Source organism: Dipodomys spectabilis, unplaced genomic scaffold (genome assembly GCF_019054845.1).
Source record: "Dipodomys spectabilis isolate Male_0828 unplaced genomic scaffold, ASM1905484v1 ptg000046l, whole genome shotgun sequence".
NCBI classification, from domain to species: domain Eukaryota; kingdom Metazoa; phylum Chordata; class Mammalia; order Rodentia; family Heteromyidae; genus Dipodomys; species Dipodomys spectabilis.
The window spans coordinates 7,607,556-7,631,246 of record NW_024870723.1 but is presented as its reverse complement, the minus strand read 5'-3'; the positions used below and the strand labels follow the sequence as shown (position 1 = coordinate 7,631,246).

The 23,691-nt window shown below is 39.1% G+C and overlaps 2 protein-coding genes across 2 annotated transcripts; both read right to left on the bottom strand.

Moving 5' to 3' along the window:
• Positions 1–857: 857 nt before the first annotated feature.
• LOC122107074 (olfactory receptor 1Q1-like) lies at positions 858–1,802 on the bottom strand. The gene has a single exon (XM_042678658.1). The coding sequence runs from the start codon at positions 1,800–1,802 to the stop codon at positions 858–860; it is 945 nt and encodes a 314-aa protein (XP_042534592.1).
• Positions 1,803–15,924: 14,122 nt separating this feature from the next.
• Positions 15,925–16,860, bottom strand: LOC122107073 (olfactory receptor 1468-like). Its single transcript, XM_042678657.1, has one exon. It carries the CDS (start codon positions 16,858–16,860, stop codon positions 15,925–15,927), a length of 936 nt encoding a protein of 311 aa, XP_042534591.1.
• Between the last annotated feature and the right edge of the window lie 6,831 nt (positions 16,861–23,691).

The window sequence follows — 23,691 nt, the reverse complement described above, 5'->3', positions numbered from 1 at the left end:
ATAGAGTTCAATGTATCCCCTGAATGGTTCGTCTAAGGACGTATGGGTTAGAGAGTTTGGGTATCCTTTACTTCTGGGCACCCATAGTTTCTCATCCTATAGGGAAGATATTGCTAGGATGTCTCTTTTCCACCTGTTTTATAGGAAATTCCAGAAAATGGAAGCACTAATGTTGCTCCCCCAGTTTCCCTGGCAGATAGAATATGTACCTCCCATTGCGAATGTCCAGAGATAAAGAACACATGGACAGTTATTCCTGGAGGTGGTGGTGCCCATCTTTCAGGTCTGTGAGGGCTGTGTCCAGGGATTGAATGTTCTTGGCGCTCACTGTTGTGAGAGCTCAGTTTTCAGTTCATAGATTTTGGACAGTGCAAGTGTCTTCCTCATTCAGTGTCTGGGATGTGATGTTGACAGCGGCCCTGACTCAATGATTTTGTCCACTATTTTTTGGTCTGTTCTCAATACTATGTAATTGATGAACTCCCTATGGCCATTTGCAAAATTCATTTCCTCTATGACTCAGCCAACCTTGATTTCTGCTGCTGATCTCTATAAACGCTGTGAACCAAAACTGTTGTTGTTGAAGTGCAGGCCCACAGACCATGGTGCTCGATTATAGTTCAGTGTATGCTGGCCTTTCATTCTTAGTTCATGTGGGTCCTATTTTGTTTTATAGCTTTGGTGTAAGAGGTATCCTAGGAGAGTGTCTGATGAGGAAATCCATGAGATGTACTTAATTTGGATATTTCTGGGATGTTCTAAAGGTGGAAGATATATGAGATGAAAAAAAAAAACACAAATGAAGAATCACGATTTCTGTAGACCAAGTGAATACCCAGAATCATAATTTTGAAGTCTTATCCAAAGAAGGAAATATATATTCTTCTCATCCATTTTCTGAAGGCCCCCTTTATATCGCTATTCCTCAGGCTGTAGATGAAGGGATTCAGCATGGGTGTGACCACTGTGTACATGACTGTTACAATGCGACCCTTGGCCACTGAATAGCTGGAAAGGGGCCGGAAGTAGACCCAGGTAAGGGTTCCATAGAATATGGCCACTACGGTGAGGTGGGAGCCACAGGTAGAGAAGACTCTCCACTTGCCCCTGACTGAGGGGATAGAGAGGACTGCTGAAATGATACAAGCATAGGAGGCAATAATGAAGACCAGGGCTCCGTTGATGATGATCACACCTTCTGTATGAATCATCAAGGTGTTGAGGTGGGTGCTGGAGCAGGAGATCTTCATCAGAGGGTAGAGGTCACAGAAGAAGTGAGGGATCCTGTTGTCTGCACAGAAGGTCAGTCGGCCCATTAGAAGGGTGTGCAGCAAGGCATGAAGATGGGAGAGAACGTGGCACATGACAACCATCTGTGCACACAGCACTTTTGTCAGGATCATGGGGTAGCGCAGAGGATGGCAGATGGCCACATACCTGTCATAGGCCATCACTGCCAAGAGGAAGTTTTCCATGGCTGCTAAGCAAATGAAGAAATACGTCTGGGCTAGACAGCCCATGTAAGAAATGGTCTTTGTAGAAGAGAAAATATTCTGTAGCATCTTGGGGACGGTGGTAGAGGTGAAGCAGATGTCTGCCAGAGCCAGGTTACTAAGGAAGATGTACATGGGGGTGTGAAGGCGAGGAGAAGAGAGAATTAGCATGATGATGGCAAAATTTCCAGAAATGTTGATGGCATACATGAGTAGGAAGAGAAGAAAGAGTGGGATTTGTTCTTCTGGGTGGGTAGAAATGCCCAAGAGAACAAACTGGGAAATTGTGGTCCGGTTGGTATTGTCCATCTGTTAACCATGAGAACCAAGAGGATTATTTTCATAGAGTCGGAAATATACTGTTGCATTCTGTTATAAACTACACATAGTGCTGATAATTAAAGTGCTTCACCATTTACCTTACATGTTACAGATTTATTTTTCATTTTCACTGACATCATTACCTTCACCATAGCTAATTTACCTTGAACGGGAAACCGTAGGTGCATTGTCATATGTAAATCTATAATTATACCCCAGGAAGCAATTGTTGTTTTGTTACCTATTACAAATTAGAAAACTGAAGCATGGACAGTTTTAGCTGATAAAGGTCAAATTTCAATTTCAAGCAAGTTATTAAGATCTGAAAGTTATGCTGTTAATCACTTCATAACATTACCCTTTCAACTAAACCAAAACATCTTATGTATGGTAGTAGACCTGTTGGTGAATGACACAGCCAAGGAATCTACCTGCTGAAGGGAATGTTAGAGTTCCTTTGGTTCTGCAGTTTTCAGAGGCTGCATACTTTACTGGCACCCAAAAGTTCCTCAAACCATCTACATTGTTTTAGGAGAATAAATGTCCAGATTCTTCATTTCCATAGATCTCTTATCAAAGTTCCTCTTGTCTTTACCAGGTCTCCTTGTGCATTATCCTTCTTTACCTGTAACAAATGAAAGAGAACTAGTAATAGAATGGATCCTGTTTTCAGGCTTATTGTAGTAATTAATAGGATCAAGGAAAATGAATTGCCTTCTTTTTCATTTAGTCATCAGAATTTTTTCTATAAGAGAAGCTAAAGTATGATTAGCCTTTCATTTCTGTCCACAAGGATGAACTTGGTCCTCTATCCATTGCTGGGCACTTGAACTACTTAGGAAAACATTCCATTAGATGCCTTTAAATATGCTTTCTATTATATTTCTTGTATATCTGTGACTTCATTTGTGGATCTAACCAATTGAGGAATAAAAACACTTGAGAGCCAAGTATGAGCCACCACACCTAGTTACTCTGGAGGTAGAGACTAGGTGGATCATGGTTCAAGACCAGTCTGAGCTAAAAGTTTATGAGACTTTATTTCAACAGAGCAATATTGTAAATGATAATAGTGGCTATCATCTCAGCTATGGTGGGAAACACGAAAAGAAGGATCATGGCCCAGGCTAGCCCAGGCAAAAAGGGAGATATCGCCTTAAAAAAATCAGAGTAAGAAGGGCTGGAGCTATAGCTTAAGCAGTAGAGCACCTGCCTAGAACATGCAAAGCTTTGAGTTCAAAACTCCAATACAAAAAAAAAAACATGAAAAAAATCAGAAAGCTCAAAAGAAAAAATCTACCGCTTACTGTGTGCTGAGTGCTATACTGAATTCCACACAGATAAAATGAGGTGTGAGCAATATATAAATAATCTAGAAGTGATTTTAAAATATGCAGGAGGTGGTTTGTAAGTTACATGGAAATACTATGTCATTTTATATAAAGGATTTTAGGCTCTGAAGCTACTTATTTCTACAAGGGATCCTAGAATTAATTTCCTGTGGATACTGCGGAACAATTGTATCCAAGTTTAATTATTATGTCAAATGTTTACATTACTATATGAAATCATTTATGTAGCTAACAATAAATGATAATGTCTAATTTCATATAATAGAAGCAAATAATTATCTAATTTGGTCACTTGTTAATTTTACTATAATTATCTAATTTGGTCACTTGTTAATTTTACTAATAACTAATAACTACAATAGTAATTTAATTGAGAGACTTTTTTTAATTGGTTGTGGGGCTTAAACTCAAGGCCTGAGCACTCTGTCTGAGTTCTTTTTGCTCAAGGCTAGCACTCTACCACTTTGAGCTACAACTCCACTTCCAGCATTCTGGTGTTTTATTTGATATGAGTCTTACAGACTTGCCTGCCTGGGCTGGCTTTGAACTGCGATCATCAGACCTCAGCCTCCTGAATACAGTTCATGCCTGATTACAGGCATGAACTGCCAACACCCAGTGCAATTGAGGTGACTTTTACCTGATTATTTTTAATACAAATTTTATGGCCATGAGAAATTTAAAATATCTTCAATTATATATTACTATGAAGGAGTTTCAGCATATATTACAAGATAAAACATGTATAGGGCAGAATGAAAGTACATATTTATGAAAGGAGTGTTGTAAAACTTGTAGCTTTTGAGGATGACCTTTTGCTTGCATTTTAAAAATACAAAGAACTCTAACAGTTAGCTGCCACTAGATATATTTTAAGAAATAGTATAAAGTTTGTGTTTTAAAAGTCTTACATGCCATATATACATTACACTTCTGAAGAACAATTTTATTTGCCAGTTTGGAAAAGGGCATAGATTTTCATTGAGACGTATAATGAACAAGAACAATAAAGACCCCAGATTTGCACAAATCTCTCAATTAGTGCTTTGTTTCCTTGTGTAGGATCATGGAAAGTGAATTGCCTTCTTTTTCCTTTAGTCTTCAGAATTTTTCTTCTACAGGAGAAGCTAAAGTTGGCCTTTCATTTCTGTCCATGAGGATAAATTTAGTCCTCTAGGATTTCACAGAACAAGCCCATTTTTTCTCTAATATGTTGACATGGAAGCAGCACTTAAGATAGGACTGTGAAAATTCTGTCATCTTATATATATTGTGGGGTTGATGAGTGGATTTCTTGGAAGCAATCCTCTACAAAGACCAAAGGAAGACTATGTATGTACGTGTAAAAAATATATATATCCAACCGTTTGTGCATATTCATGTGTGCTTGTATATGATTTGCATAACATATACTCTATTGGCTATATTTACATAATTAAAATATGTCCTATGTTATTGGCTAAAAAGTGATATAAAAAAGATGGGACTGTGTACAGTAGTAAAAAGCCCAGCCTCAGTTTTCACAGTTGTGCTGTGGGGTTATGGATGATACATTGTGTTATGATGATTAAATGAGAGTGCCTGTTGCCTGGGAAATCTTCAGTAAATCCTGGTACTTTCTCTTGCCAAACTTCTAGTCTTTATTAAACAGAATCATCAGGTTTTTCTGCCATCCAGCTCTCTCTTCTATGAACCTTTGTCATTGTCTTTAAAATGAAGTTTCCTAACTGAGCAAGACTCTGAAGCCTGGCATCACAGGACAATCTGGTTTTGTCTAGCACTAAAGAGCAAAGTCACCTTATGGAGGACGGAATCAGAGACAGTCCACAGAGAAGCTGTGTCCATGACAGCTCAGTGAATTCTTAGACTGTGCAGTTTGGCAGATGGGAAAGCCAGTGCAAACAATTAAAAACTGATGTGGTGTTAGGCATTTTTACCTCCACAATGTCACATGGTCCTTGTAGTAAGCCCAGATTTCTAGCTATGTGTTTTGGAAGCAATCACCTGCCTAGACTGTATAGATGAGAAACAAAGGCTAAAAGACATGAAACATTTTGCTCATCCTAGCTTCTTGTTGTGTGGCATCTGAAGTTCACACTGATCTATGTATCTTAAGGGTTCACACTTGCCTGACTCCATATTTCATGCTCTTAGTTTCCTTTAGGTGGATTTACTTATCACTCCTGATCTGTTTCCAGGCCTCAAGATATAGAATACCATCTTATTGCAACTCAAGAAGGGGCGGGGAACCTTAGGTTTGTCAGTGACAAGAATGTGACAACTCATAATTTGATATTGAAATACCTTGAGCATCAGTTATGGTATGAACAGCAAAAGTAGCAGCGACATTTATTGCAATGCTGTGATGTAAACACTGTCATCTCATGTATCAATAAAGGCACTGAAGTTCAGAGGGGTTCTCTGATGTGCCCAAAGACAGAGTTAGGAAGAGGAAGAAGTGAAATGTGAATTCAGTTCATGGATCGTGCATTTTTAGCTACCATCTATGCCACCCCTGAATCTTTTCCCCACTATTTTGGTTTTTACTTTCCTATTTCTTCTCCATTGTGCTACCCTGTGCATTGGCCAATGATAAGTGCTCATCATATGTATCCAGGCAGTTTAATCCTAAGCATAAAATGAAAGAGTAGATATTATTGCTCTCATAGATGATGAAACTGGAGGCCAGAAGGATGTGTTGTTTCCTCAAAGTCACGGAAGGTAAGGTTGGAGTTAGGTTGGTGATTCCTCTAACTTAGAAGCAATCCTTTTTTATAACCTACTCACCCATTTGAGACCCTTTCTCTTCTTGTTTCTCCCCCTTGTAATCCTGTTATTGTATTAGACACATCCAATGAGAATTCACAACTCTGTTCTCCTAATGGGCATCAGCTGATTGTGGGTTCATAGTTTAGAAAATGCTAGCTATCTCACCTTGGGTGTTAGGGAAGGTATATGAAAAGAGGACACGTAGCTCAGAAGTTAGTCATATCTGTCACTAAGGGTATTTCTGTGGCAAAGCTTCCCATGAGGCAGGAGACAGCCTCAGAAGTGGTCAGAGGGTGAGCTTCCTGGAAACTTAGAGTCTTCCTTGTGGTTGGCATAGACAATCCTACCTGACTCACAGTTTAGCACCCCAACAAATCAGCCACTTATAGGTGGAAGCAAACAATGTAGTGTGGGTGAATAGGGAAGTAGAAAGTTTAAAATCTTGTTTTATAAAAGGCAGGACTTGGCCCAGGAAATCGAACATCTGAGCTTTGTCTCAGATTTTCCATAACATTTTTCTGGGAAATGAAAAGCAAATGTACCTGTTTCTTCATAAGGAACCTTTATTTCAAAAACAACAACAGATGTGGCTATCGACATAAAGATCCCTAAAATGTCCTCGGAAATAGTGAATCTGTTTTAAATTCCTCTAGGACTTGTGCTCTCAGTCACTGAATAGGGCCTGGTCATTACCAACAATATGATCCTCAAATGGCCTTTTGTAAAATATAGGAGCCATTTGTACAACACAACTAAGACTGTTCTCCAAGAATCCCTATTTCATCATTGGTCCTCTGAAGTAGAAAGAAAAGTGTCAACTGATTCTTTAAAATGTAGGCAAACACATTTGGGCATGATCTCTGGGTCACCTAACCCTTATTATTCATTAAATACTCATTGTTCTTTGTCTCACCATTTTGTGATTCTACTTCCCTTCCCCAAATTAGATCAATGTATATCCAAGACACTGGGTACCAAAAAAAAAAGTGACAACAGGGATAAACTAAAGGAAAAAAAAGGAAAAAGAAACAACTTCACATGGCATATTACACAGCAATAACAACAACAAAATACTTTCTCAACTGACTGAGGCATTCCAGAATTCCATTAGCTATTTCTCTAAGGGAGATTTTCTCTGAAAGGCATTAATTTTGACTACATAGGTCACTCATACTTCTTTTATGGATAGATATTATTTTATTTTTATTACTTTTTGTCTTTTCTTTATTGATAATGGGGACTGAAGCCAGAAGATGACAATGATGGAAGGAAGGGACACTATGAAGGGAAAGGAGATGACAGAGGTGTTGTAAGAAGTCAATAACAAACTTCCAGACAAAGCATTAGTTTTTGGAAAGAGAGTCCTCCCTATAGAACTCACAGAGAGCCTATGGAGGAGTTGCCCAATAAGTCCAGAACCTTTCTTGTGGCAGGGAGGGGAGGCAGCTCTCTAAGAGTAGATACACACCTTAGGGAAGAGTCTTACCTGGACTAGTATGGGCTGGGACGGGTGCCATCTCCCCTTGGGCACTGTGTGTTCTCAGGTCTTATCTTGACAGCAGAAGAGAATCACCCACTCAGGAAAGACAGAGGGAGTTGTCCAGCATAGAAGAAAGACATGAAATAAGAGCTGAAGGGTGAACATGCCAGACTTCTGTGGAGCTTTTGCTTGACAGGGGCTGGGCCATGACTGGGGAAAGCACTGTGCACGGAGGTTTTATCACATCACCTCTGCGGGGATTCCATGCTTCTCACTAGCCTGGAGTCTCCTGTGTGTCACTGTCCAAGCTTATTGTCTTCTCTGGGGGGAAGGACCCACGAGGCTTTGTGTCCAATGCCAGTGTTAGTGGGTGTGATGGGAAATATCAGGAAGCCCAGCGGCATGGCAATGCCAGGAACAGGTGTCTCCCTGCCCTGAACTCGTTGAGACACACTTCTTGCTTTGCTTTCTTTGAAAGTAATTTTTAGAAGAAATTAGCAGCAAAAAGGCCCCCCAAAATGAGTCTGTGTAACTGTAACCCCTCCGTACATCACATTTACAATAAATTTTTTTAATTTATTTATTTTATTGTGAGAATACCATACAAAGGAGTTACAATTACATGGGCAAGATAACGAGTACATTTCTTATCAAGCATTGTTGCCTCCTGGTTGTTTCCCCTTCCCATCGCTTCCCATACTCCTCCCCTCCCCTACCCGATCCTCCCCCCACCCCCCACCAAAGTTGTTAAGTTCGTTTTTTGACATAACGACTTGTACATCTCATTGTTGCAATGAGTCCACCTGTATCCCTAGTTAAACGATTTGTTTTTTTTCCCTTCCCCTCCACAAATTATACCAACATCATGAAAGTTTGGGTTATACTGTGGGGGAGGGACATACAAAGCAACAAAGAAATCATCTTATAAAGATGATAGAAACAATTTACAATAAATTTTTAAGTGTAAGTTTGTCTCTCATCCTTCCTATCCTCTCCAGTTATAATCACTGCTCATTTTTTTACATGAATCCATTCATACTGTTCTCTGGGCACTAATGCACACACACATATGCATATATATGTATATATGTATATCTATATATAATCTTCTTACAAGAAATTTGATCTTCTATTTTGGAGCTCTCATAAATATATCATGAATTTCCTACTTCAAAAATCAGTGCAATTTTTAATAGAATATCAACTGCACCACAACTTACAAACATTCCTCTTCTATACCACTTATTTTCATCTAGAATAAAAGACAATGTTATAATTAAAATTTGTTCATAGGGTTTTTTTGCCTGGATATATTTCTGCACAGAGAAAAATATCTGGTGAAAGTATACATACATTTTAAATTTTAATGACTAACACTAGATTGTCTTCTAAAACGTTTGTACCAAATACACAATGTCCAGGAGCCTAGCAAATAGCATACTTTCTTCCTAGTCTAACAGGACTTTTTACAAACTCTACTATTTTCCAGTATAAGAAAGGGAAATGAGGAATGATATTCATGATGGTCTTACTTTGTATTTTCCTGATTGGTGATTACTCTCTCTCTCTCTCTGTGTCTCTCTCCATATATATATATATATATATATATATATACACACATATATTATGGCAACAATAATAGTTCAATATTAATAATGTACTAATAGAATAATAGATACCAAAAACATTTTCTGAGTGTTTGCTAGGTGGCAGACATTCTGTTTAAAGTTCCAAATGTTTTTATGCTATTGAATTCTCACAATAGTCATAAGAATTAGACTCTAGCATTATCTCAGTTTTTCAGACAAGCAAATGGAAGCTCAGAAAAAACATCTTTCTCTATGTCAGCTAGTGGGAGAATATTCCTGTTTAAATCTGGGAATTAAACTTGTAACTACACTATTCTATGATGCCCAAAAAATGTTTGATAATTCAAACTTGGCTTCAAATACCATTCATTGGGTGCCTATTATGTATGGGTCATATAACTTAATCCTTGTGTTTTCATGAAACCCTAAATCACATCCAGAGAAACTGAGAGTCAGATTAAAAAATTTGCTAAGATTTGCTAAAATTGGTCATAATGGTTTGGGTAAATTAAAGTCAGATCTTCTTCCCATAAAGTTGGGGGAATTTTCTAGTGTATCATGTTGCCTTTCTGCAAATTCTGTGATGATGGTGAGCTCAGGTCTTTGGTGTGAGATCAGTATCTATAAAAAACAGCAATAATAATTTGAAACAAAAAATCCAACATTATCAGTGAACTCATTCACTTATTCTATAGTTATTTCTTCACTAGGTTATCTAAACCTGTAGATACAAGGGAGGCTATAATAAATACAACAAAATCCCCATTTTAATGGAACTTATATATCATTGAATGCACTGGATTAGAAGCTTCATGAAGACTGGGATAAGGTATCTTTTTGCTCTCCAAAGATGGCCCCAGCCCTAGCAGGGTGCTAGGTACTTAATGGCATCTGAGTGAATATTTGTAGAAGAAATGCAAGAGTAAATTGAATGGCTGCTAGGCAATGATTTATTGAAGGACACTGAGATGATTGCAAGAACTGCCTGGAGGAATGAGAAGAGGGAAGCAAGACAGCAGATGAGAGCTTCCAGGGCTAACTCCATGAATGAGAAAAGGCAGGAGAACAAAGGAAAGCCTAAACCCTGAAAAGCAAAAGAGAAGACGTATAGATAGTCATCAAAGTGGAGAGCAAAGAGCCAAAAAGCACGGATCAAGGTGAGTGAGAAGAGAGAGTCTGAGGTTCTAACCTCGGTTCCCTAGAAGGGAGAGGAAACTGAAGCCACAACAGAGAAGATGGCCCGGTGGCCCTGGTAATAGACTGGGAGATGAAGCTGCAGAATAAGCTCCCTACTTCCCACAACTCTTGAACCTACAGCAGGGTTTTGGTACGACTGTGACAGCTCCTGTGTCACAGGACCTGGCTAGTGCTTTAAGAAAGACAAGTTGATGTTAGTCCTTATCCCAAGATAAGGACTCAAATGGTTTTTCTTTCTTGCTATTGTTTCTAACATATTTATAAGATGATTTCTTTGTTGATTTGTATGTCCCTCTCCCACTGTATAACCTCTGTTTTCACTGTATTTGATGTTGGTATACTTTGTGGAGGGGAAGGGAAAAAACAAATTGTTTAAATAAGGATACAGGCGGACCCATTGCAACAATGAGATGCACAAGATGCTATGTCGAAAAACGAACTTTACAACTTTGGCGCTGGGCAGAGGGAGGGGAGGGAGATAGGAAGGAATGGGAAGGGGAAACAAAGGAGGAGGCAACAATGCTTGATAAGAAATGTGCTCATTACCTTGCTCAGTAATTGTAACCCCTCTGTATGGTATTTTCACAATAAAAAAGGGGGGAGAGAAAGACAAGTTATTTCTCATATCTCACAATAGTGAGTTTCCATCTTGAGGAGCCTACGGTTTGATGTGGAGCAGTGCCTCATAGCTTTCCTCTTATGTTTTCTTCTAAAATTTCCAGTTTGGGGCTTTAAACTTAGGTCTCTAATGCAGGTTGAGGGGTTTTTTTGTTGGTGTTGTTTATGGTATGAGATAAATTTAGTTCCATTCTTCTGCATGTACATTCATTAATGGGGAAAAAAAACTACCCTTTCTCATTGTGTATTTCAGTAACTACGCTTAAAAATATAACAAAATAATATACCATAATAAATAAAAGTCTTGATTAAAAATTGGGCCAGAAACCTAAGTATGGTCTTTCACTAAAAAGATATACAGACGTCAAGTAAGCATTCAGAGAGAAGATGGCCATCATATCTCACCAGGGAGATGCAAATTAAAACAACATTGAGATGCCACTCCTCAATTATCATGATGACTGAAATCTAGAACACTGACATGTCGTGGTGGGGAGGAGGTGGGGCAGCGGGAATTCTCGTTCTGTGCTAGTGGAAATGCAACCTGGTACTATCCACTTTGGAAGACAGCTTGGAAGGTCTTAGAACTGCAATCGTACCATACCGTACAACCCAACCATCAATCATAATCCTCAATATCTTTCTAAAGAAGTTAAAACTTTACAAAAAAAAAAAAAACTTGCACCAGATGTTGAGAACAGCATTTTTTCATAATTGCAAAATCTTGAAAGCAATTCAGATATCCTTTAGTATGTGAATGGATAACCTATGTCGCATCCAGCAATGGATTATTACATTGAACTCAACGAAGATGTAAGCTGACCAAAATGACTATATACATATATATAAGTGAAAGAAGATAATGGGAAAGGGTAACACATATATAATCCAACTATATGACCTTCTGAGAAGAACAATTTTTTTTGGGGGGGGGGGTCCAGTCATGGGGCCTAACTCTGGGCCTGGGCGCTGTCCCTCAGCTCTTCAGCTCAAGGCTAGCGCTCTACCACTTGAGCCACAGCGCCACTTCCAGCTTTTTTTTTCTGCTTATGTGGTGCTGAGGAATCGAACCCAGGGCCTCATGCTTGCAAGGCAAGTGCTTTACCACTGAGCCACCTTCCCATCCCTGAAAAGAACAATTATTATGTAGACAATAAAATGGTTAGTGGCTTTTTAAAGGCTAGTGGGAGGCAGCCATGAAGAGGCAGAACATGAGGTTTTTAGGAGAGTGAAAATACTTTGTGCTGTCCAGACCTGTAGAACACAGGTAGAATACAGAACACCAAGCATGAATCTTCATTTAAAATATGGAGTTTTGAATAACAATGGTGTATAAAGATAAGGTTTTTAAAACCAGTTTTAACCAATAGACCACTCTAGAAGAGAATACTAAAGGGTGCGGCTGTCTATGAGTAATGGTAATAGGATATTCTCTCCCCCCCTCCTCAATATCTCTCAATATCTCTCTCTCTCCCCCCAGACCTAAAACTGTTTTAAAAATAAAGACTTAAAATCTTTTATAATTACATTCTTATTATAGGCAAGACAACTCAAGAGGAGTTAAAAACTTACTTTAAAAATCACAAAGGGGAAACCAAGGAGGAGGCTACAATGCTTGATAAGAAATGTACTTATTATCTTGCCCATGTAATTGTAATCCCTCTGTTCAGTATTTTCACAATAAAAAAAATCACTAAATACAAGCCAGGCACCTTTGGCTTACACTTGTAATCCTAGCTACTCAGGAGGCTGAGATTTGAGGAGTTCAAAGCCAGCTAGGGCAAAAAAAAAAAAAAAAAAAAAAAAAGCCAGCTAGGGCAAGAAAGTCCATGAGACTCTTATCTCCAATAAACAGAAAACCTGAAGCAGCACTGTGGCTCAAGTGGTAGAGTGCTAGTCTTTAGCTGAAGAGCTGAGGGACAACACCCAAGCCCTGAGTTCAATCCCCATGACTGACCAAAAAAAGAAATCACCGAACATCTAACTGGTGATGCTCTGACTTGGGATTAATAGGAATGTTTGAAGGAGCTCAGTCAATACCCACTTTTCCACACATCACTTTACTATTGGGTTTCAGGATCCAACACACCGAGTATCTAAGTGCTTTTCTCAGACATAGGCAGTGATGGACTAAAAAGGGTTTCCTAGGAGGTACGTGTGTGTGTGTGTGTGTGTGTGTGTGTGTGTGTGTGTGTGTGTGCATGCATGTATGTGTGCATGCATGTGTGTGTCCGTGTGTGTGTGTGTGTGTGTGTGTGTGTGTGTGTGTGTGTGTGTGTTCCTGGCTCTTGGACTTACACACCAGAATATGTGCTCTTTTAAGACTGGTTATAAAGAAGAAGCAGAGAGGAATTGGCTGAACTTGCCTAAAGGAGTTGATTAGACAAGGCAGACTGAGTCCTGACAGGTGTCACTTCAACGAGCTTTCTCCTCTTGAAAGCACAAAGCAAACCTGGGAAAGAAGCATTCTTCCTAAAGCTAGCAAGCTCTTCCAACTACATTTCATTGACTTTTGGTAACTCTTGTGAAGCAACTATGAAGAATTAAATTAATCAATCATAATTCTCCTTGAAGGATTTTCCAAGACTGTATCCAGAAACTTCCAAGAAGCAAAACAGAGAAAGTAATCACTCACATGACTTTTGTTAATGAATCAAGAACCCCACTTGAATTGGGTTGAGAATACTATGAACCAAACTTCCATAGTGTGAGTTATTCGGAGTTGTCCTAATAGAAATCAGCTCTAAGATTTATTAGGTAGGCAGTATCTCTCAAAACATTTAGTGTTTATTGAATCCTCACTTTGATCTAGTGAGTTCACATTTTGCTTATCACTCTGAATAATTCTATAATGTTCATTTCGTTTTATGGGTAAAATAGCTGGAATTGTATCAAGTTAGATAATGTGAAAGTGGTAGATTAATTTCTAATTTATGAATTCAGTTTTGTGTTCTTGTCACAATAATATACTGTCAGAACTAGAATAAATAGTCCAATTACTTAAAGAAAACTAAACAAATGCAGAAGACAAAGCTTAGCATTGTTAAATGATTACACAGTGATTAATCATTTCATTCCTGGAAAAACCCTGGAACCTTGGATTTAAACCCCCTTTTTATTCATCTTTTGGTTACTTTGTGAATATGTGTAACATATAAGACTATTCCCCTTGTACTTCATTCTACCAGACATAAGGAATCCTATGTTCTTGGATAAGAATGTCCTCCCTAATTTCTTTAAAACTTGAGCTAGACAAAATTTAGAATTTAATTTTTTATTTAATAGGTATATAAAGTCCCTTACATATTGACTTTTTTTGGATGTCCAGAAAAAGAAATGGACAGAAACCTTTTTGAGCATGGACAGCTACTCAGATCACATGCACTTCACAAAAATGATCAGATGTTATTGTTATCCTGGGCTTGGACTCCATCCTCAGACATCAGAAAGTAAACAGGATGACAAAGAAGTTTCAGGTTCATGGAACACAAATGGTAGGGCTCTCCGAGACCGGTTTTTAACTCTCAGCTCTTAATTGGAGCCAGGACCCTGAATTGCTGAGAAAGAGTGTTAGACAGTGTTTTTTTTTCTTCTAGCTATATATTTTTTACCATCCTCCCTATCTTTGTCTCTCAGGCTCAAAAAAAGGAGGCTCAATATGGATATGACCAGCATCTACAATACTGAAAAGATTCTGCCCTTCCCAGCTGAGCAGAGTGTTCATGTCTGTGTTTATCAGCTCTATCTCAGTAGGGTGACAGTTGTATGGGGAAGTTCTAAAGTGTCTCCTGAGTGTTATTTTTATTTTCATTTTTGTTTATTGACATTTTAAAGAGGATGATCATTTAAATTTTCACACACACTTACAAAGAGCTTCAATCTTAGCTACTTTATGCCCCTTTTCCTTCTAAGAAGAAGTAAAGTAGGATGAGAGAGAGTGATAATCAGAGACAAGAGGTTACTTTGATCAGGGCACAATTATATCCATGCTTCTCCAATGAGTTACTGAAAAATCCCCTGGAGGTTGGCAGCATGTATTCTCAGCAGCCTTCCCTAGAGGAGATGCAATAATGAGATTAGAAATGTATATTTCTAAATAGATCTAAACATAAACTGTTAGCCTAATGATACAGAACATTTTATCAGAGAAACTTGGGAAAAGCCAAGAGAATAAAATGGTTGAACTCTAACCTTTGACCACATGGCTTGATTCATGAGTTATTCAGAATATCTGACTAGATTTAACCTCAAGCAGAGGGCATACTCCCCTGTGAAGATTACAGAATCTTTGTGAATTGTTACCAATTTTCTAGCTGCTTAATCACTTTTTCCTGAATCAAATCATGTTAACATTGAGACAAATTGTTTGAATGGTTTATGTATTCAGTGTGAGAGAGTAAAGAAAACTAATGATGGAGGGGCTGGGAAAGTGGCTCAGTGATAGAGCGCTTGCCTTGCATGCTCGAGGCCCTGGGTTTGATTCCTCAGCATCACATAAGCAAAAAGAAAAAAGCCGGAAGTGGCGCTGTGCCTCAAGTGGTAGAGCGCTAGCCTTGAGCTGAAGAGCTGAGGGACAGCGCCCAGGCCCACAGTTCAGGCCCCACTACCGGACCCAAAAAAAAAAAGAAAAGAAAAAAAGAAAACTAATGATGGAGATGGCTATATAGGTTCTATTCATTTATGAGGATCAGATATGTGGGTTGAAATTCTACCTCTGTCACTTGTTATCTGTATCACTTTGAGTAACTAATTTTATCTCTGGGAGTCTCTGGGTTTTTCTTCTTCTTCTGTATAATGACAAAGTGAAAATATTTACCTCAAGAGAATATGTTGAATCTTGCTATAGACATTGTGCATCTAGAAATGAGCACAAGAAAAGCAACAATCAAATATGCATACGCGCACATACATAAACACACATATAAGCAGAAACGCATGATGTTTAGTACGAACATAATTGTTACCCTGTTGTACGAAGTGAGGAAGTTGCAGTTCATTGATACTATCTGCTTGCCCTGTCAGAAAGCTAATCAGATCCAAGAATTTAATGTAGGCACAAAAATAACTCCACAAGTTGGCTTCCTCTGAATTCCCACAATGACATCTCATGAAGATCGCAGTGCCCTCCTGCTCAGGAGTCTTCCCAAGGCGCCCTTCATGTCTTTGTTTCTCAGGCTATAGATGAACGGGTTCAACATGGGGGTCACTACTGCATACATCACTGCTGCGATCTTGTCCTTGCTGACTGAATCAGAAGCAGAGGGAATAAAGTAAACCCCGATGGCAGACACATAGAACAAGCAAACAGCTGAGAGGTGGGAGCCACAGGTGGAGAAAGTCTTCCATTTCCCACCTGCAGATGGAACTTTCACGATGGCGGCCATGATGCGGACATAGGAAATGATGATCAGCAAAGGAATCAAGATGGTTAATGCGCCTCCCCAGTACATCAGCACACATTGGTTGGCATATGTACTGGAACAAGAGAGCTTCAGCAGGGAAAGAAGGTTACAGAAGAAGTGAGGGATGGTGTTGTCCATGCAGAAGGATAACTGAGCCAGGAGAATGGTGTGGGTGAGAGAATATGAAAATGCAAGGATGAGAGACACAACCACCAGCAGGATACAGCATCGGGCACTCATGACCAGGGTATAATGAAGGGGATAACAAATGGCCACCAGTCGGTCATAAGCCATCACTGCCAGGAGGAAAACATCTAGGCCAATGAACCACAGGAAGAAATGGATCTGAGACAGGCACCCAGCATAGGGGATGGTATTACTATGGGCCTGGATGCTTGTCAGCATCCGGGGAACTGTGGTAGATGATAAACACAAGTCAGTGAAGGAGAAGTTGGCCAGGAAGAAGTACATGGGAGTGTGGAGGTGTGGATCGGAGCCGATAGCCAGGATGATGAGGCTGTTCCCTGCCACGGTGACCAAGTAGATGGTCAGAAAGATTCCAAAGAGAAAATTCTGCTGTTCCTCAGAAAACCCCAAGAGGAAGAACTCTAAAACTCTTGTGTGGTTTCCTATCTTCATGTTGCAGTATGCCTAAAAGAATAAAATGGAGAATGACATTTCAAAACCTTTGTCTGTTCTAACGAATATTGTTCTGATGGAAACAAACTCATAAAAATGGCATCCATATTGATGATGACCATCAATATGGTTGTCTGTTATTTCAAGAGCCATAGGAATTCATTAAGGCTGACTGACTCTAAGTAATTTCTTACAGCCACCCTGGTGCCTGTTACAGGGTAGAGGGAGTTCTCCAGCCAGTGCTAAAAGGCCTAGAGGTGAGAGAGGCCATTCATTAAATGCAGATGCATAGCTCAAGGTGATCTAGGAGGGCTCACCTTCAGAGAAATGCAGATGTCATAGACTTATGAAAGCTTTGCACAGAGAATGCTCTGATTCTGTCTTGCTTACTTCCCTAAATGGCTTGAATCACACACCTCTGAGTAGCCTCTAAGATTTCCCCTGGACGGACAGTTGAGGTGTATTTTCCCTAGATGGAAAAGTTCTATTGGTACCTGAACTTGTACCTATGTCCAAATATGATCTGCTTTTGCCAAGGCTTGGTCTCTACCCCCAAGAATGTGGTTGGTGTCTTTAAAAGCTTGGTTCAAGCTCTGTTCGGGGCTGCTGGTCTTTGACACCAGCAGTCCATCATGCAGTTACCGGCCTGACTCCAGATTTGAGCTCTCAAAATGTGGCTTCTCTGTATTCTTACCGTACAACAGTGTCACCAGAACAAATACCTGAAATAATCCACTGAAGAGAACAGGCTTATTTTGACTCACAGTTTTTGTGATTAGCCTGTGAAGAGCTGGTCCATCATGGCAGGAGGTAAAGCAAAACTGCTCCTCTTTGGGCTGGTACATGAAATGGAGAACTAGGAAGAGACCAGGGTCCTGAAATACTCTCAAAGATTTGTTCCTACCACAAAAACCTTCTCACTAAGCCTCAGCTCTGAAAGTTTACACCACTTCCCCAAAACATAAAGCTGGGGACCAAGCATTTAACACGCAAGTACTTAAGCACTAAAAGTGCTTCACTTATCTCCTTGGAGTTCCATTTTTATAAGTTAGAAATTTCTATTTTTTTCAAATAAGAAGATGGAGACAAAGATAGGTAATTTGTCCAAGGTGATATGAGTAACTAGGAAAGCCTACACTTGATAGAGTCCATCTGATTCAGCACTTACCCAACAGATCTCAAGCGGTCTCAGGGGCACTGTGCAGCTACAGAGTTCTTTCCTTCTGAACAATTCTGGACAATTCACAGTATAGCTCCTTCTGGAGACTCAGCCTCTCTCCCTGTGCAGTAGAAATGAATTCCAAGTGGTGGGTTGCTGTGGGCAGGTTTCTAGAATCATCTATCCCCACATAAGTGGAGCTAGGAACCCCAAAGGTGGTATATATGGGAATATTTACGAGGTTTGGATACCTCAGGGTGCTAATTTATTAATGAGAACAAAGATTATAATTATCTCTGAATCCCTGAAGCAAAGAAAATGTACTGCTACTTCAAGTGGGATTTCTGTTCCAGTGGTAGACTCTGAAAGAGTATTGCTCCTGTCCATGTCCTTGGAGGTAGTGTTCTGAGCTTGCTGATGCCACCTGCAAGTCTAGTGCAGATGGAAACTCAGAGTGAATAATCCACAAGGAGACAGGAGAGATGGAGCAGCCACTCCACATCTCATTTTAACACTGTTTTAGTTCAACTGTCTTGGCCAGTATTCTCATTTTCCTCAGTGTTATTGATATTGTTTATTCATTATTATTCCTTTTAGAAATTCACTTCATATATATGGCACATTAAAACCCATTGTAATATAGATGGACATTTTGCATATTTTTTCAGTGTCAACCTATGAAGAGTACAGTTGCTGTGAATATTCTTGTAAACATGTATATAGTTCTCTGGAGCAAAATTACATATACATTTCAAGGAATGGAAATATTGGTTGGGGGAAATACATTAGTAAGTATTAACTGATGGTATCTCAAAGAGGTTTTTCTAGTACCCAGTCCCATTTGTAGCAATGATGATTTGTGCTGCTCCACATGATTCAAATAGCAAGATTTGTGTTTCTAGTCTTTCAGATTTACACACATTTACTTTGTGATGCTGAACACACTGCCCTGAGCTTCAATCCAACTCCTTACCTTAAAGTTGAGCTATGCTCTTGTGTGTGTGTGTGTGTGTGTGTGTGTGTGTGTGTGTGTGTGTGTGTGTGTGTATCTTATGATGATTTGATTTACATTTCTTTGATATAAATGGAATCTGGACATCTTTTCATATGTCAGTTGGTCATATGGATATCTTCTTTGTGTGAAGTGGCTACACAAAGATTTAGCTTGTTTCTTTCACTGTCTCTTCTTCCATTTTTCCATTGATTTTATATGTGCGTGTACATTCAGAACTTTTATATATAGAGCATATAGAGAGTATATCATATATATTACAGTATATATAAACATTTTAAATAATCTTCTGTCACTGAATCTCTTTTGCACTATCTATCTAAATTATATAATTTGATGAGCAATAATTTTTAAATTTAATCTAGTATATTATGCTTTCTTGCTGGAAAGTTTTTCTTGGGGGGGGGTTGTTTTTAACTGGTCATATTTAGCAAGATATTCTCCTGTGCTGTTTTTTTAAAGCCTTGTTTTAACTTTTGTATTTATATCTATGATACTTCTGGAACTATTATGGGTTTATGATGAGTCCAGTTTTCCTCTATACTGATATTCAGTTGTACTGACACATTATTGAAAAGAGCATCTTTTTCCTTGATGCATTATAGTTTCATATATGCCTCCTATCAAATAATTCTCTATGTGGAATCTCAGTGAGTTTTCTATCCTTCTAATGGTATATAGCATGTGGACACAATTACAATATACTTAATATTAATTTTTCATTGATACATAAAATTATACTTAAGGTAGGCTACTTTCAGTTTTTTAGGATTTTCATAAAGGTTATACCAGTAACATTTCCAACCACCAGCGTATGAGAGTTCCTTTTCCCCTGCAACTTCATTATCATTTTTTGTGCCAGTACTGGGGCTTGAACTCAGAGCCTCGTGCTCTTGCTTGGCTTTTTGCTTCCTAGTCTGGAACTCTGCCACCTGAGCCATGCCTCTAGTTATAGTTTTTGCTTTCCTATGCTGGTTCGAACTACCATCCTCAGATCTCAACTTCCTAATAGGATTATAGGCATGCTACACTGGTGCCTGAAGAAGGGGACTTTTGCACATCCCAGCTTGCTTACTGATGATTGATATGGAAGCATCACAGGAGAAGCCTTGTAGTCAGTTTCCTCCAGAGAGAGCAGAAGGTCCTTCATTTTTATGTCTCCAAATCCCAGAGGTGTGCCCCCCCTCCCCCCCCCGCTGATTAAGTGAATGACCATCTTGAGAATCCCTGGGGTCTGAGGAAGCTGGTTATGACTTGGACTCAAACTCATAGATTCACTGACATAGATCTACTTGGGAAGGAAGGGTTTGTCATGCCATAGAGGGAAACTAAGGGCAATTGCATTAGGGAAGCTGCAGCCAAAACTCTGGTAGAGATAAGAAAGAGGAGCTGCGTGAGTATGAGTGGAGGTATAAGGACAGAGAGCTTGTGCGTGATCACGTGGTACCTTCTGCCTTGTCTCAATAGCACAAACTGCTTTAGTTTGATTGCTTTATATAGTCTCAGAGGAACAGAGAGATTTGGTGAGAGAGTAGCCACTGCTTGAAGATTTCCCATGTAGAACAATGAAGAGGAGATATTAATTTTAACAAAGGATACTTGAATAACTGGATACCTACATATAAACATGCTTTAAATCCCTCTCAGATACTAACTTAAATGGATCACAGTCATAACTGTAAATTTAAAGCTCACATAAGAGAAAGTCAAGATGACCTAAGATTTAGCGACAGCTTTTTTAGACAGAATATCAAATACATGAACATAAAGAGAAAGGTTTGACAAGTTTCTCTTTATTAAAATTAAAAATTGATGTTCATGGAAGACGTTATGAAGAGAATAAAAATAAAGAACACATTGACTGCGAAGAAATATTAACATAATATATGTCTGATGAGGGCCTATTATCCAAAACATACTAAGAACTCTTAAAATTCAACAATAAGTCAACAAACAAAAACTGGGCCAGCTGGGTGTTGGTGGCTCATGCTTGTAATCCTAGCTACTCAGGAGCCTGAGCTCTGAGGGTCATGGTTCAAAGCCAGCCCAGGTAGCAAAGTCTATGAGGCTCTTATCTCCAATAAACCACCAGAAAACTGGAAGTGGGACACTAGCCTTGAGCAAAAGAGCTCACAGACAGAGCCCAGGGCCTGAGTTCAAGCTGATGACGGCCAAAAAAGGGGGAGAGGGTGGCAAATGCCCTGATAGACACCAAAGAAGATCTATAGGTGGAAATACAAACATGAAAACTTCGTATGCAATCAGGGTAATGCAAATAAGAACAGATATGCTACTGCACAACAATTTTAAGATCTTTTTGAAATTCCAAAACATAGCCAGGTTCCAGTGGCTCACACCTTTACAGTAATCGTACCTACTCAGGAGGCTGAGATCTGAGGATTACTGTTTGAAGCCAGCCCAGACAGAGAAGTCCATGAGACTCTTATCTCTAATAAACTACTTGGAAAAATCCAAAAGTGGTGCTGTAGAGTGGTAGAGTACTAGCCTTGAGGATGAAGAGGCTCAAGGGCAGTGACCAGGTCCTGAGTTCATACCCCAGGACTGGCAAAAACAAAAACAGCCATCCAAAACAAAAATATTCACCCACATAAATATGTAGCCACTCTTGATAATATTAGGGAAACTGAACCAAGCCCTTGAGAATTTTCAGTCAAGCTAAGGAGTTCTGAAATTAGCCTCAGCAGCTAAACAGGAAATCTCTGGTGTCCTTTGTCCCCTGTGGTCAGCTGTTCTAACTGTGGTTCTCATTCTGCCCTCTTTGCTTAGAGCAATGCTAGGAAAAAAACTCCCCTGAGACATTTCACCACAAATAACTCATCCTAACAAGGCTCCAGAGACCCAGGAGAACAGAACTCAATGCAACGAGAAGCTAACTAGGTCCACAAACAAGAGTGTTCTGACTTCTTAGGGTCTTCTTAAAGGGGAGCTGTGAACGCAGCATCATACTGGGGGCCGGAGGCTAGGAATGAAGTGGAGGGTTGAAGACAGAGAAGGGAGATAAGTTACCTTTTTTAAGTTTATTGTCATTTAAAGATGAGGTACAGAAGAGTTACCGGTATATGAGTTCTTCTTTTGAGAAGTTTATCAGTTTTTGCCTCCTTTAATGAAAGGAGGCAGCTAACCAGCTAACCAGTCTAGAAATTTAGTGGAGAAACCTGAGATTCTCAGAAACTCATTTTCAGACATTGTACAGAATCTCAGCTTCTGGAAAATGTTGAAAGCAAAGAGAAATCTGTAGATATGGAGATGAGCTTCAGTAAACTGGTCGTCCAACCCAGTCTGGTACTAACTCTTTAATCTCCCTTTCCTAGTTAAAAAACATTTCACGGATTAAGAAGTCATGGGACCCGATAAAACCTTGCACTCGGTTTTTAGTCTTACGTCTATCCAGTCTGGCTTCTATGCCAGCGACAATATACGTTTTGGTGGAAGAAAAACCCATTAGGACATTTTTTTTACTCCAGCCTCATACACACACAATATGTTTTGGAAATTATTCTTCCTGACTCACAGTTCTAAACTTTTTTTCTTTTCTATTTTTCTAGTTATCAGTGATCTTCATACCTGGAACATCCAACCTCCCTTAGCACTAACTAAATGTCAATAATTTGCTGCAAACCAGATTATCCAGGAAACTTTCATGAATGAGACCTCTCTTACAGTTATAAGAATGATTCTGAACACAAGATGAGCAAGTTGGTAAGTTTTAGGGTTGGTGGGGAAAGGGAGTAATTCACTGATAAAATTATCAAAATGAAGAGAACATTGCTCCTATCCATGCATATATGTGTGTGTGTTTATGATATCTGTTTGTATGTAGTACATATGACTGTGTATACATATATCCATACCATGAGAAGGTGTGGCATAAAGCTAAGAGACTGGCACCATTGTGAGTCAGCATGGAGTTCAAACCATGGTTACTGTTCACTTTTTAATTGACCTTGGACAAACAACTTCATTGCTCTAAATTTCATTTCCCCGATGTATGTATAGGAACAGTACATGAATTCCAATCACATATAATGGAATTTAATGAACTCCTTAGCATGTGCCTTGCATTAATAATTTTTCAATAAATATTGGCTATGATTATTAACCTTCACCACCACCATTTCACCTAAATCATTCCATGAATAAACAAGTATTCCTCCTAGAAAATCTGACAACAGCCATGAAATAATTAGTCAGTGAAGGATGTGATCTTCTAAACATCTGAATTAATGATGTTTTAGAATATCCAGGAGTAGCAGATAAGGGATTTGAATACTCACATTATTCTTGTTCCCTTTTACAATCCTTTAAATGCACTATCTCTTGCTCATGACAATGTAGATATTTGCCTTCAGTTCTACAAATGAATAAATCTGGACTTAAATATGTTCAGTAGCTTATTAGGGAAACATAGCATTTAATTTTTAAATACACATATAAGATATATATTGTGTATGTATACATATATATAGTATTAGTAAAATGTTCTCATTCAAAGGAATTTAATACCCAAAGGATTAACTGGTGAAGAGAGAAGAATTTATTTTGGCTCCTGGATATTCTGGGCCGCGATTGCTTAGTCCCAATTAGGCCTCTGATAATGCAACACATCATGTGGGAGCAGATGGCAGGGAGAAGAGCACTT

Coding starts and splice junctions, on each gene's coding strand:
- LOC122107074 (XM_042678658.1), bottom strand. CDS start 1,802: ATGGACAATACCAACCGGACCACAATTTCCCAGTTTGTTCTCTTGGGC.
- LOC122107073 (XM_042678657.1), bottom strand. CDS start 16,860: ATGAAGATAGGAAACCACACAAGAGTTTTAGAGTTCTTCCTCTTGGGG.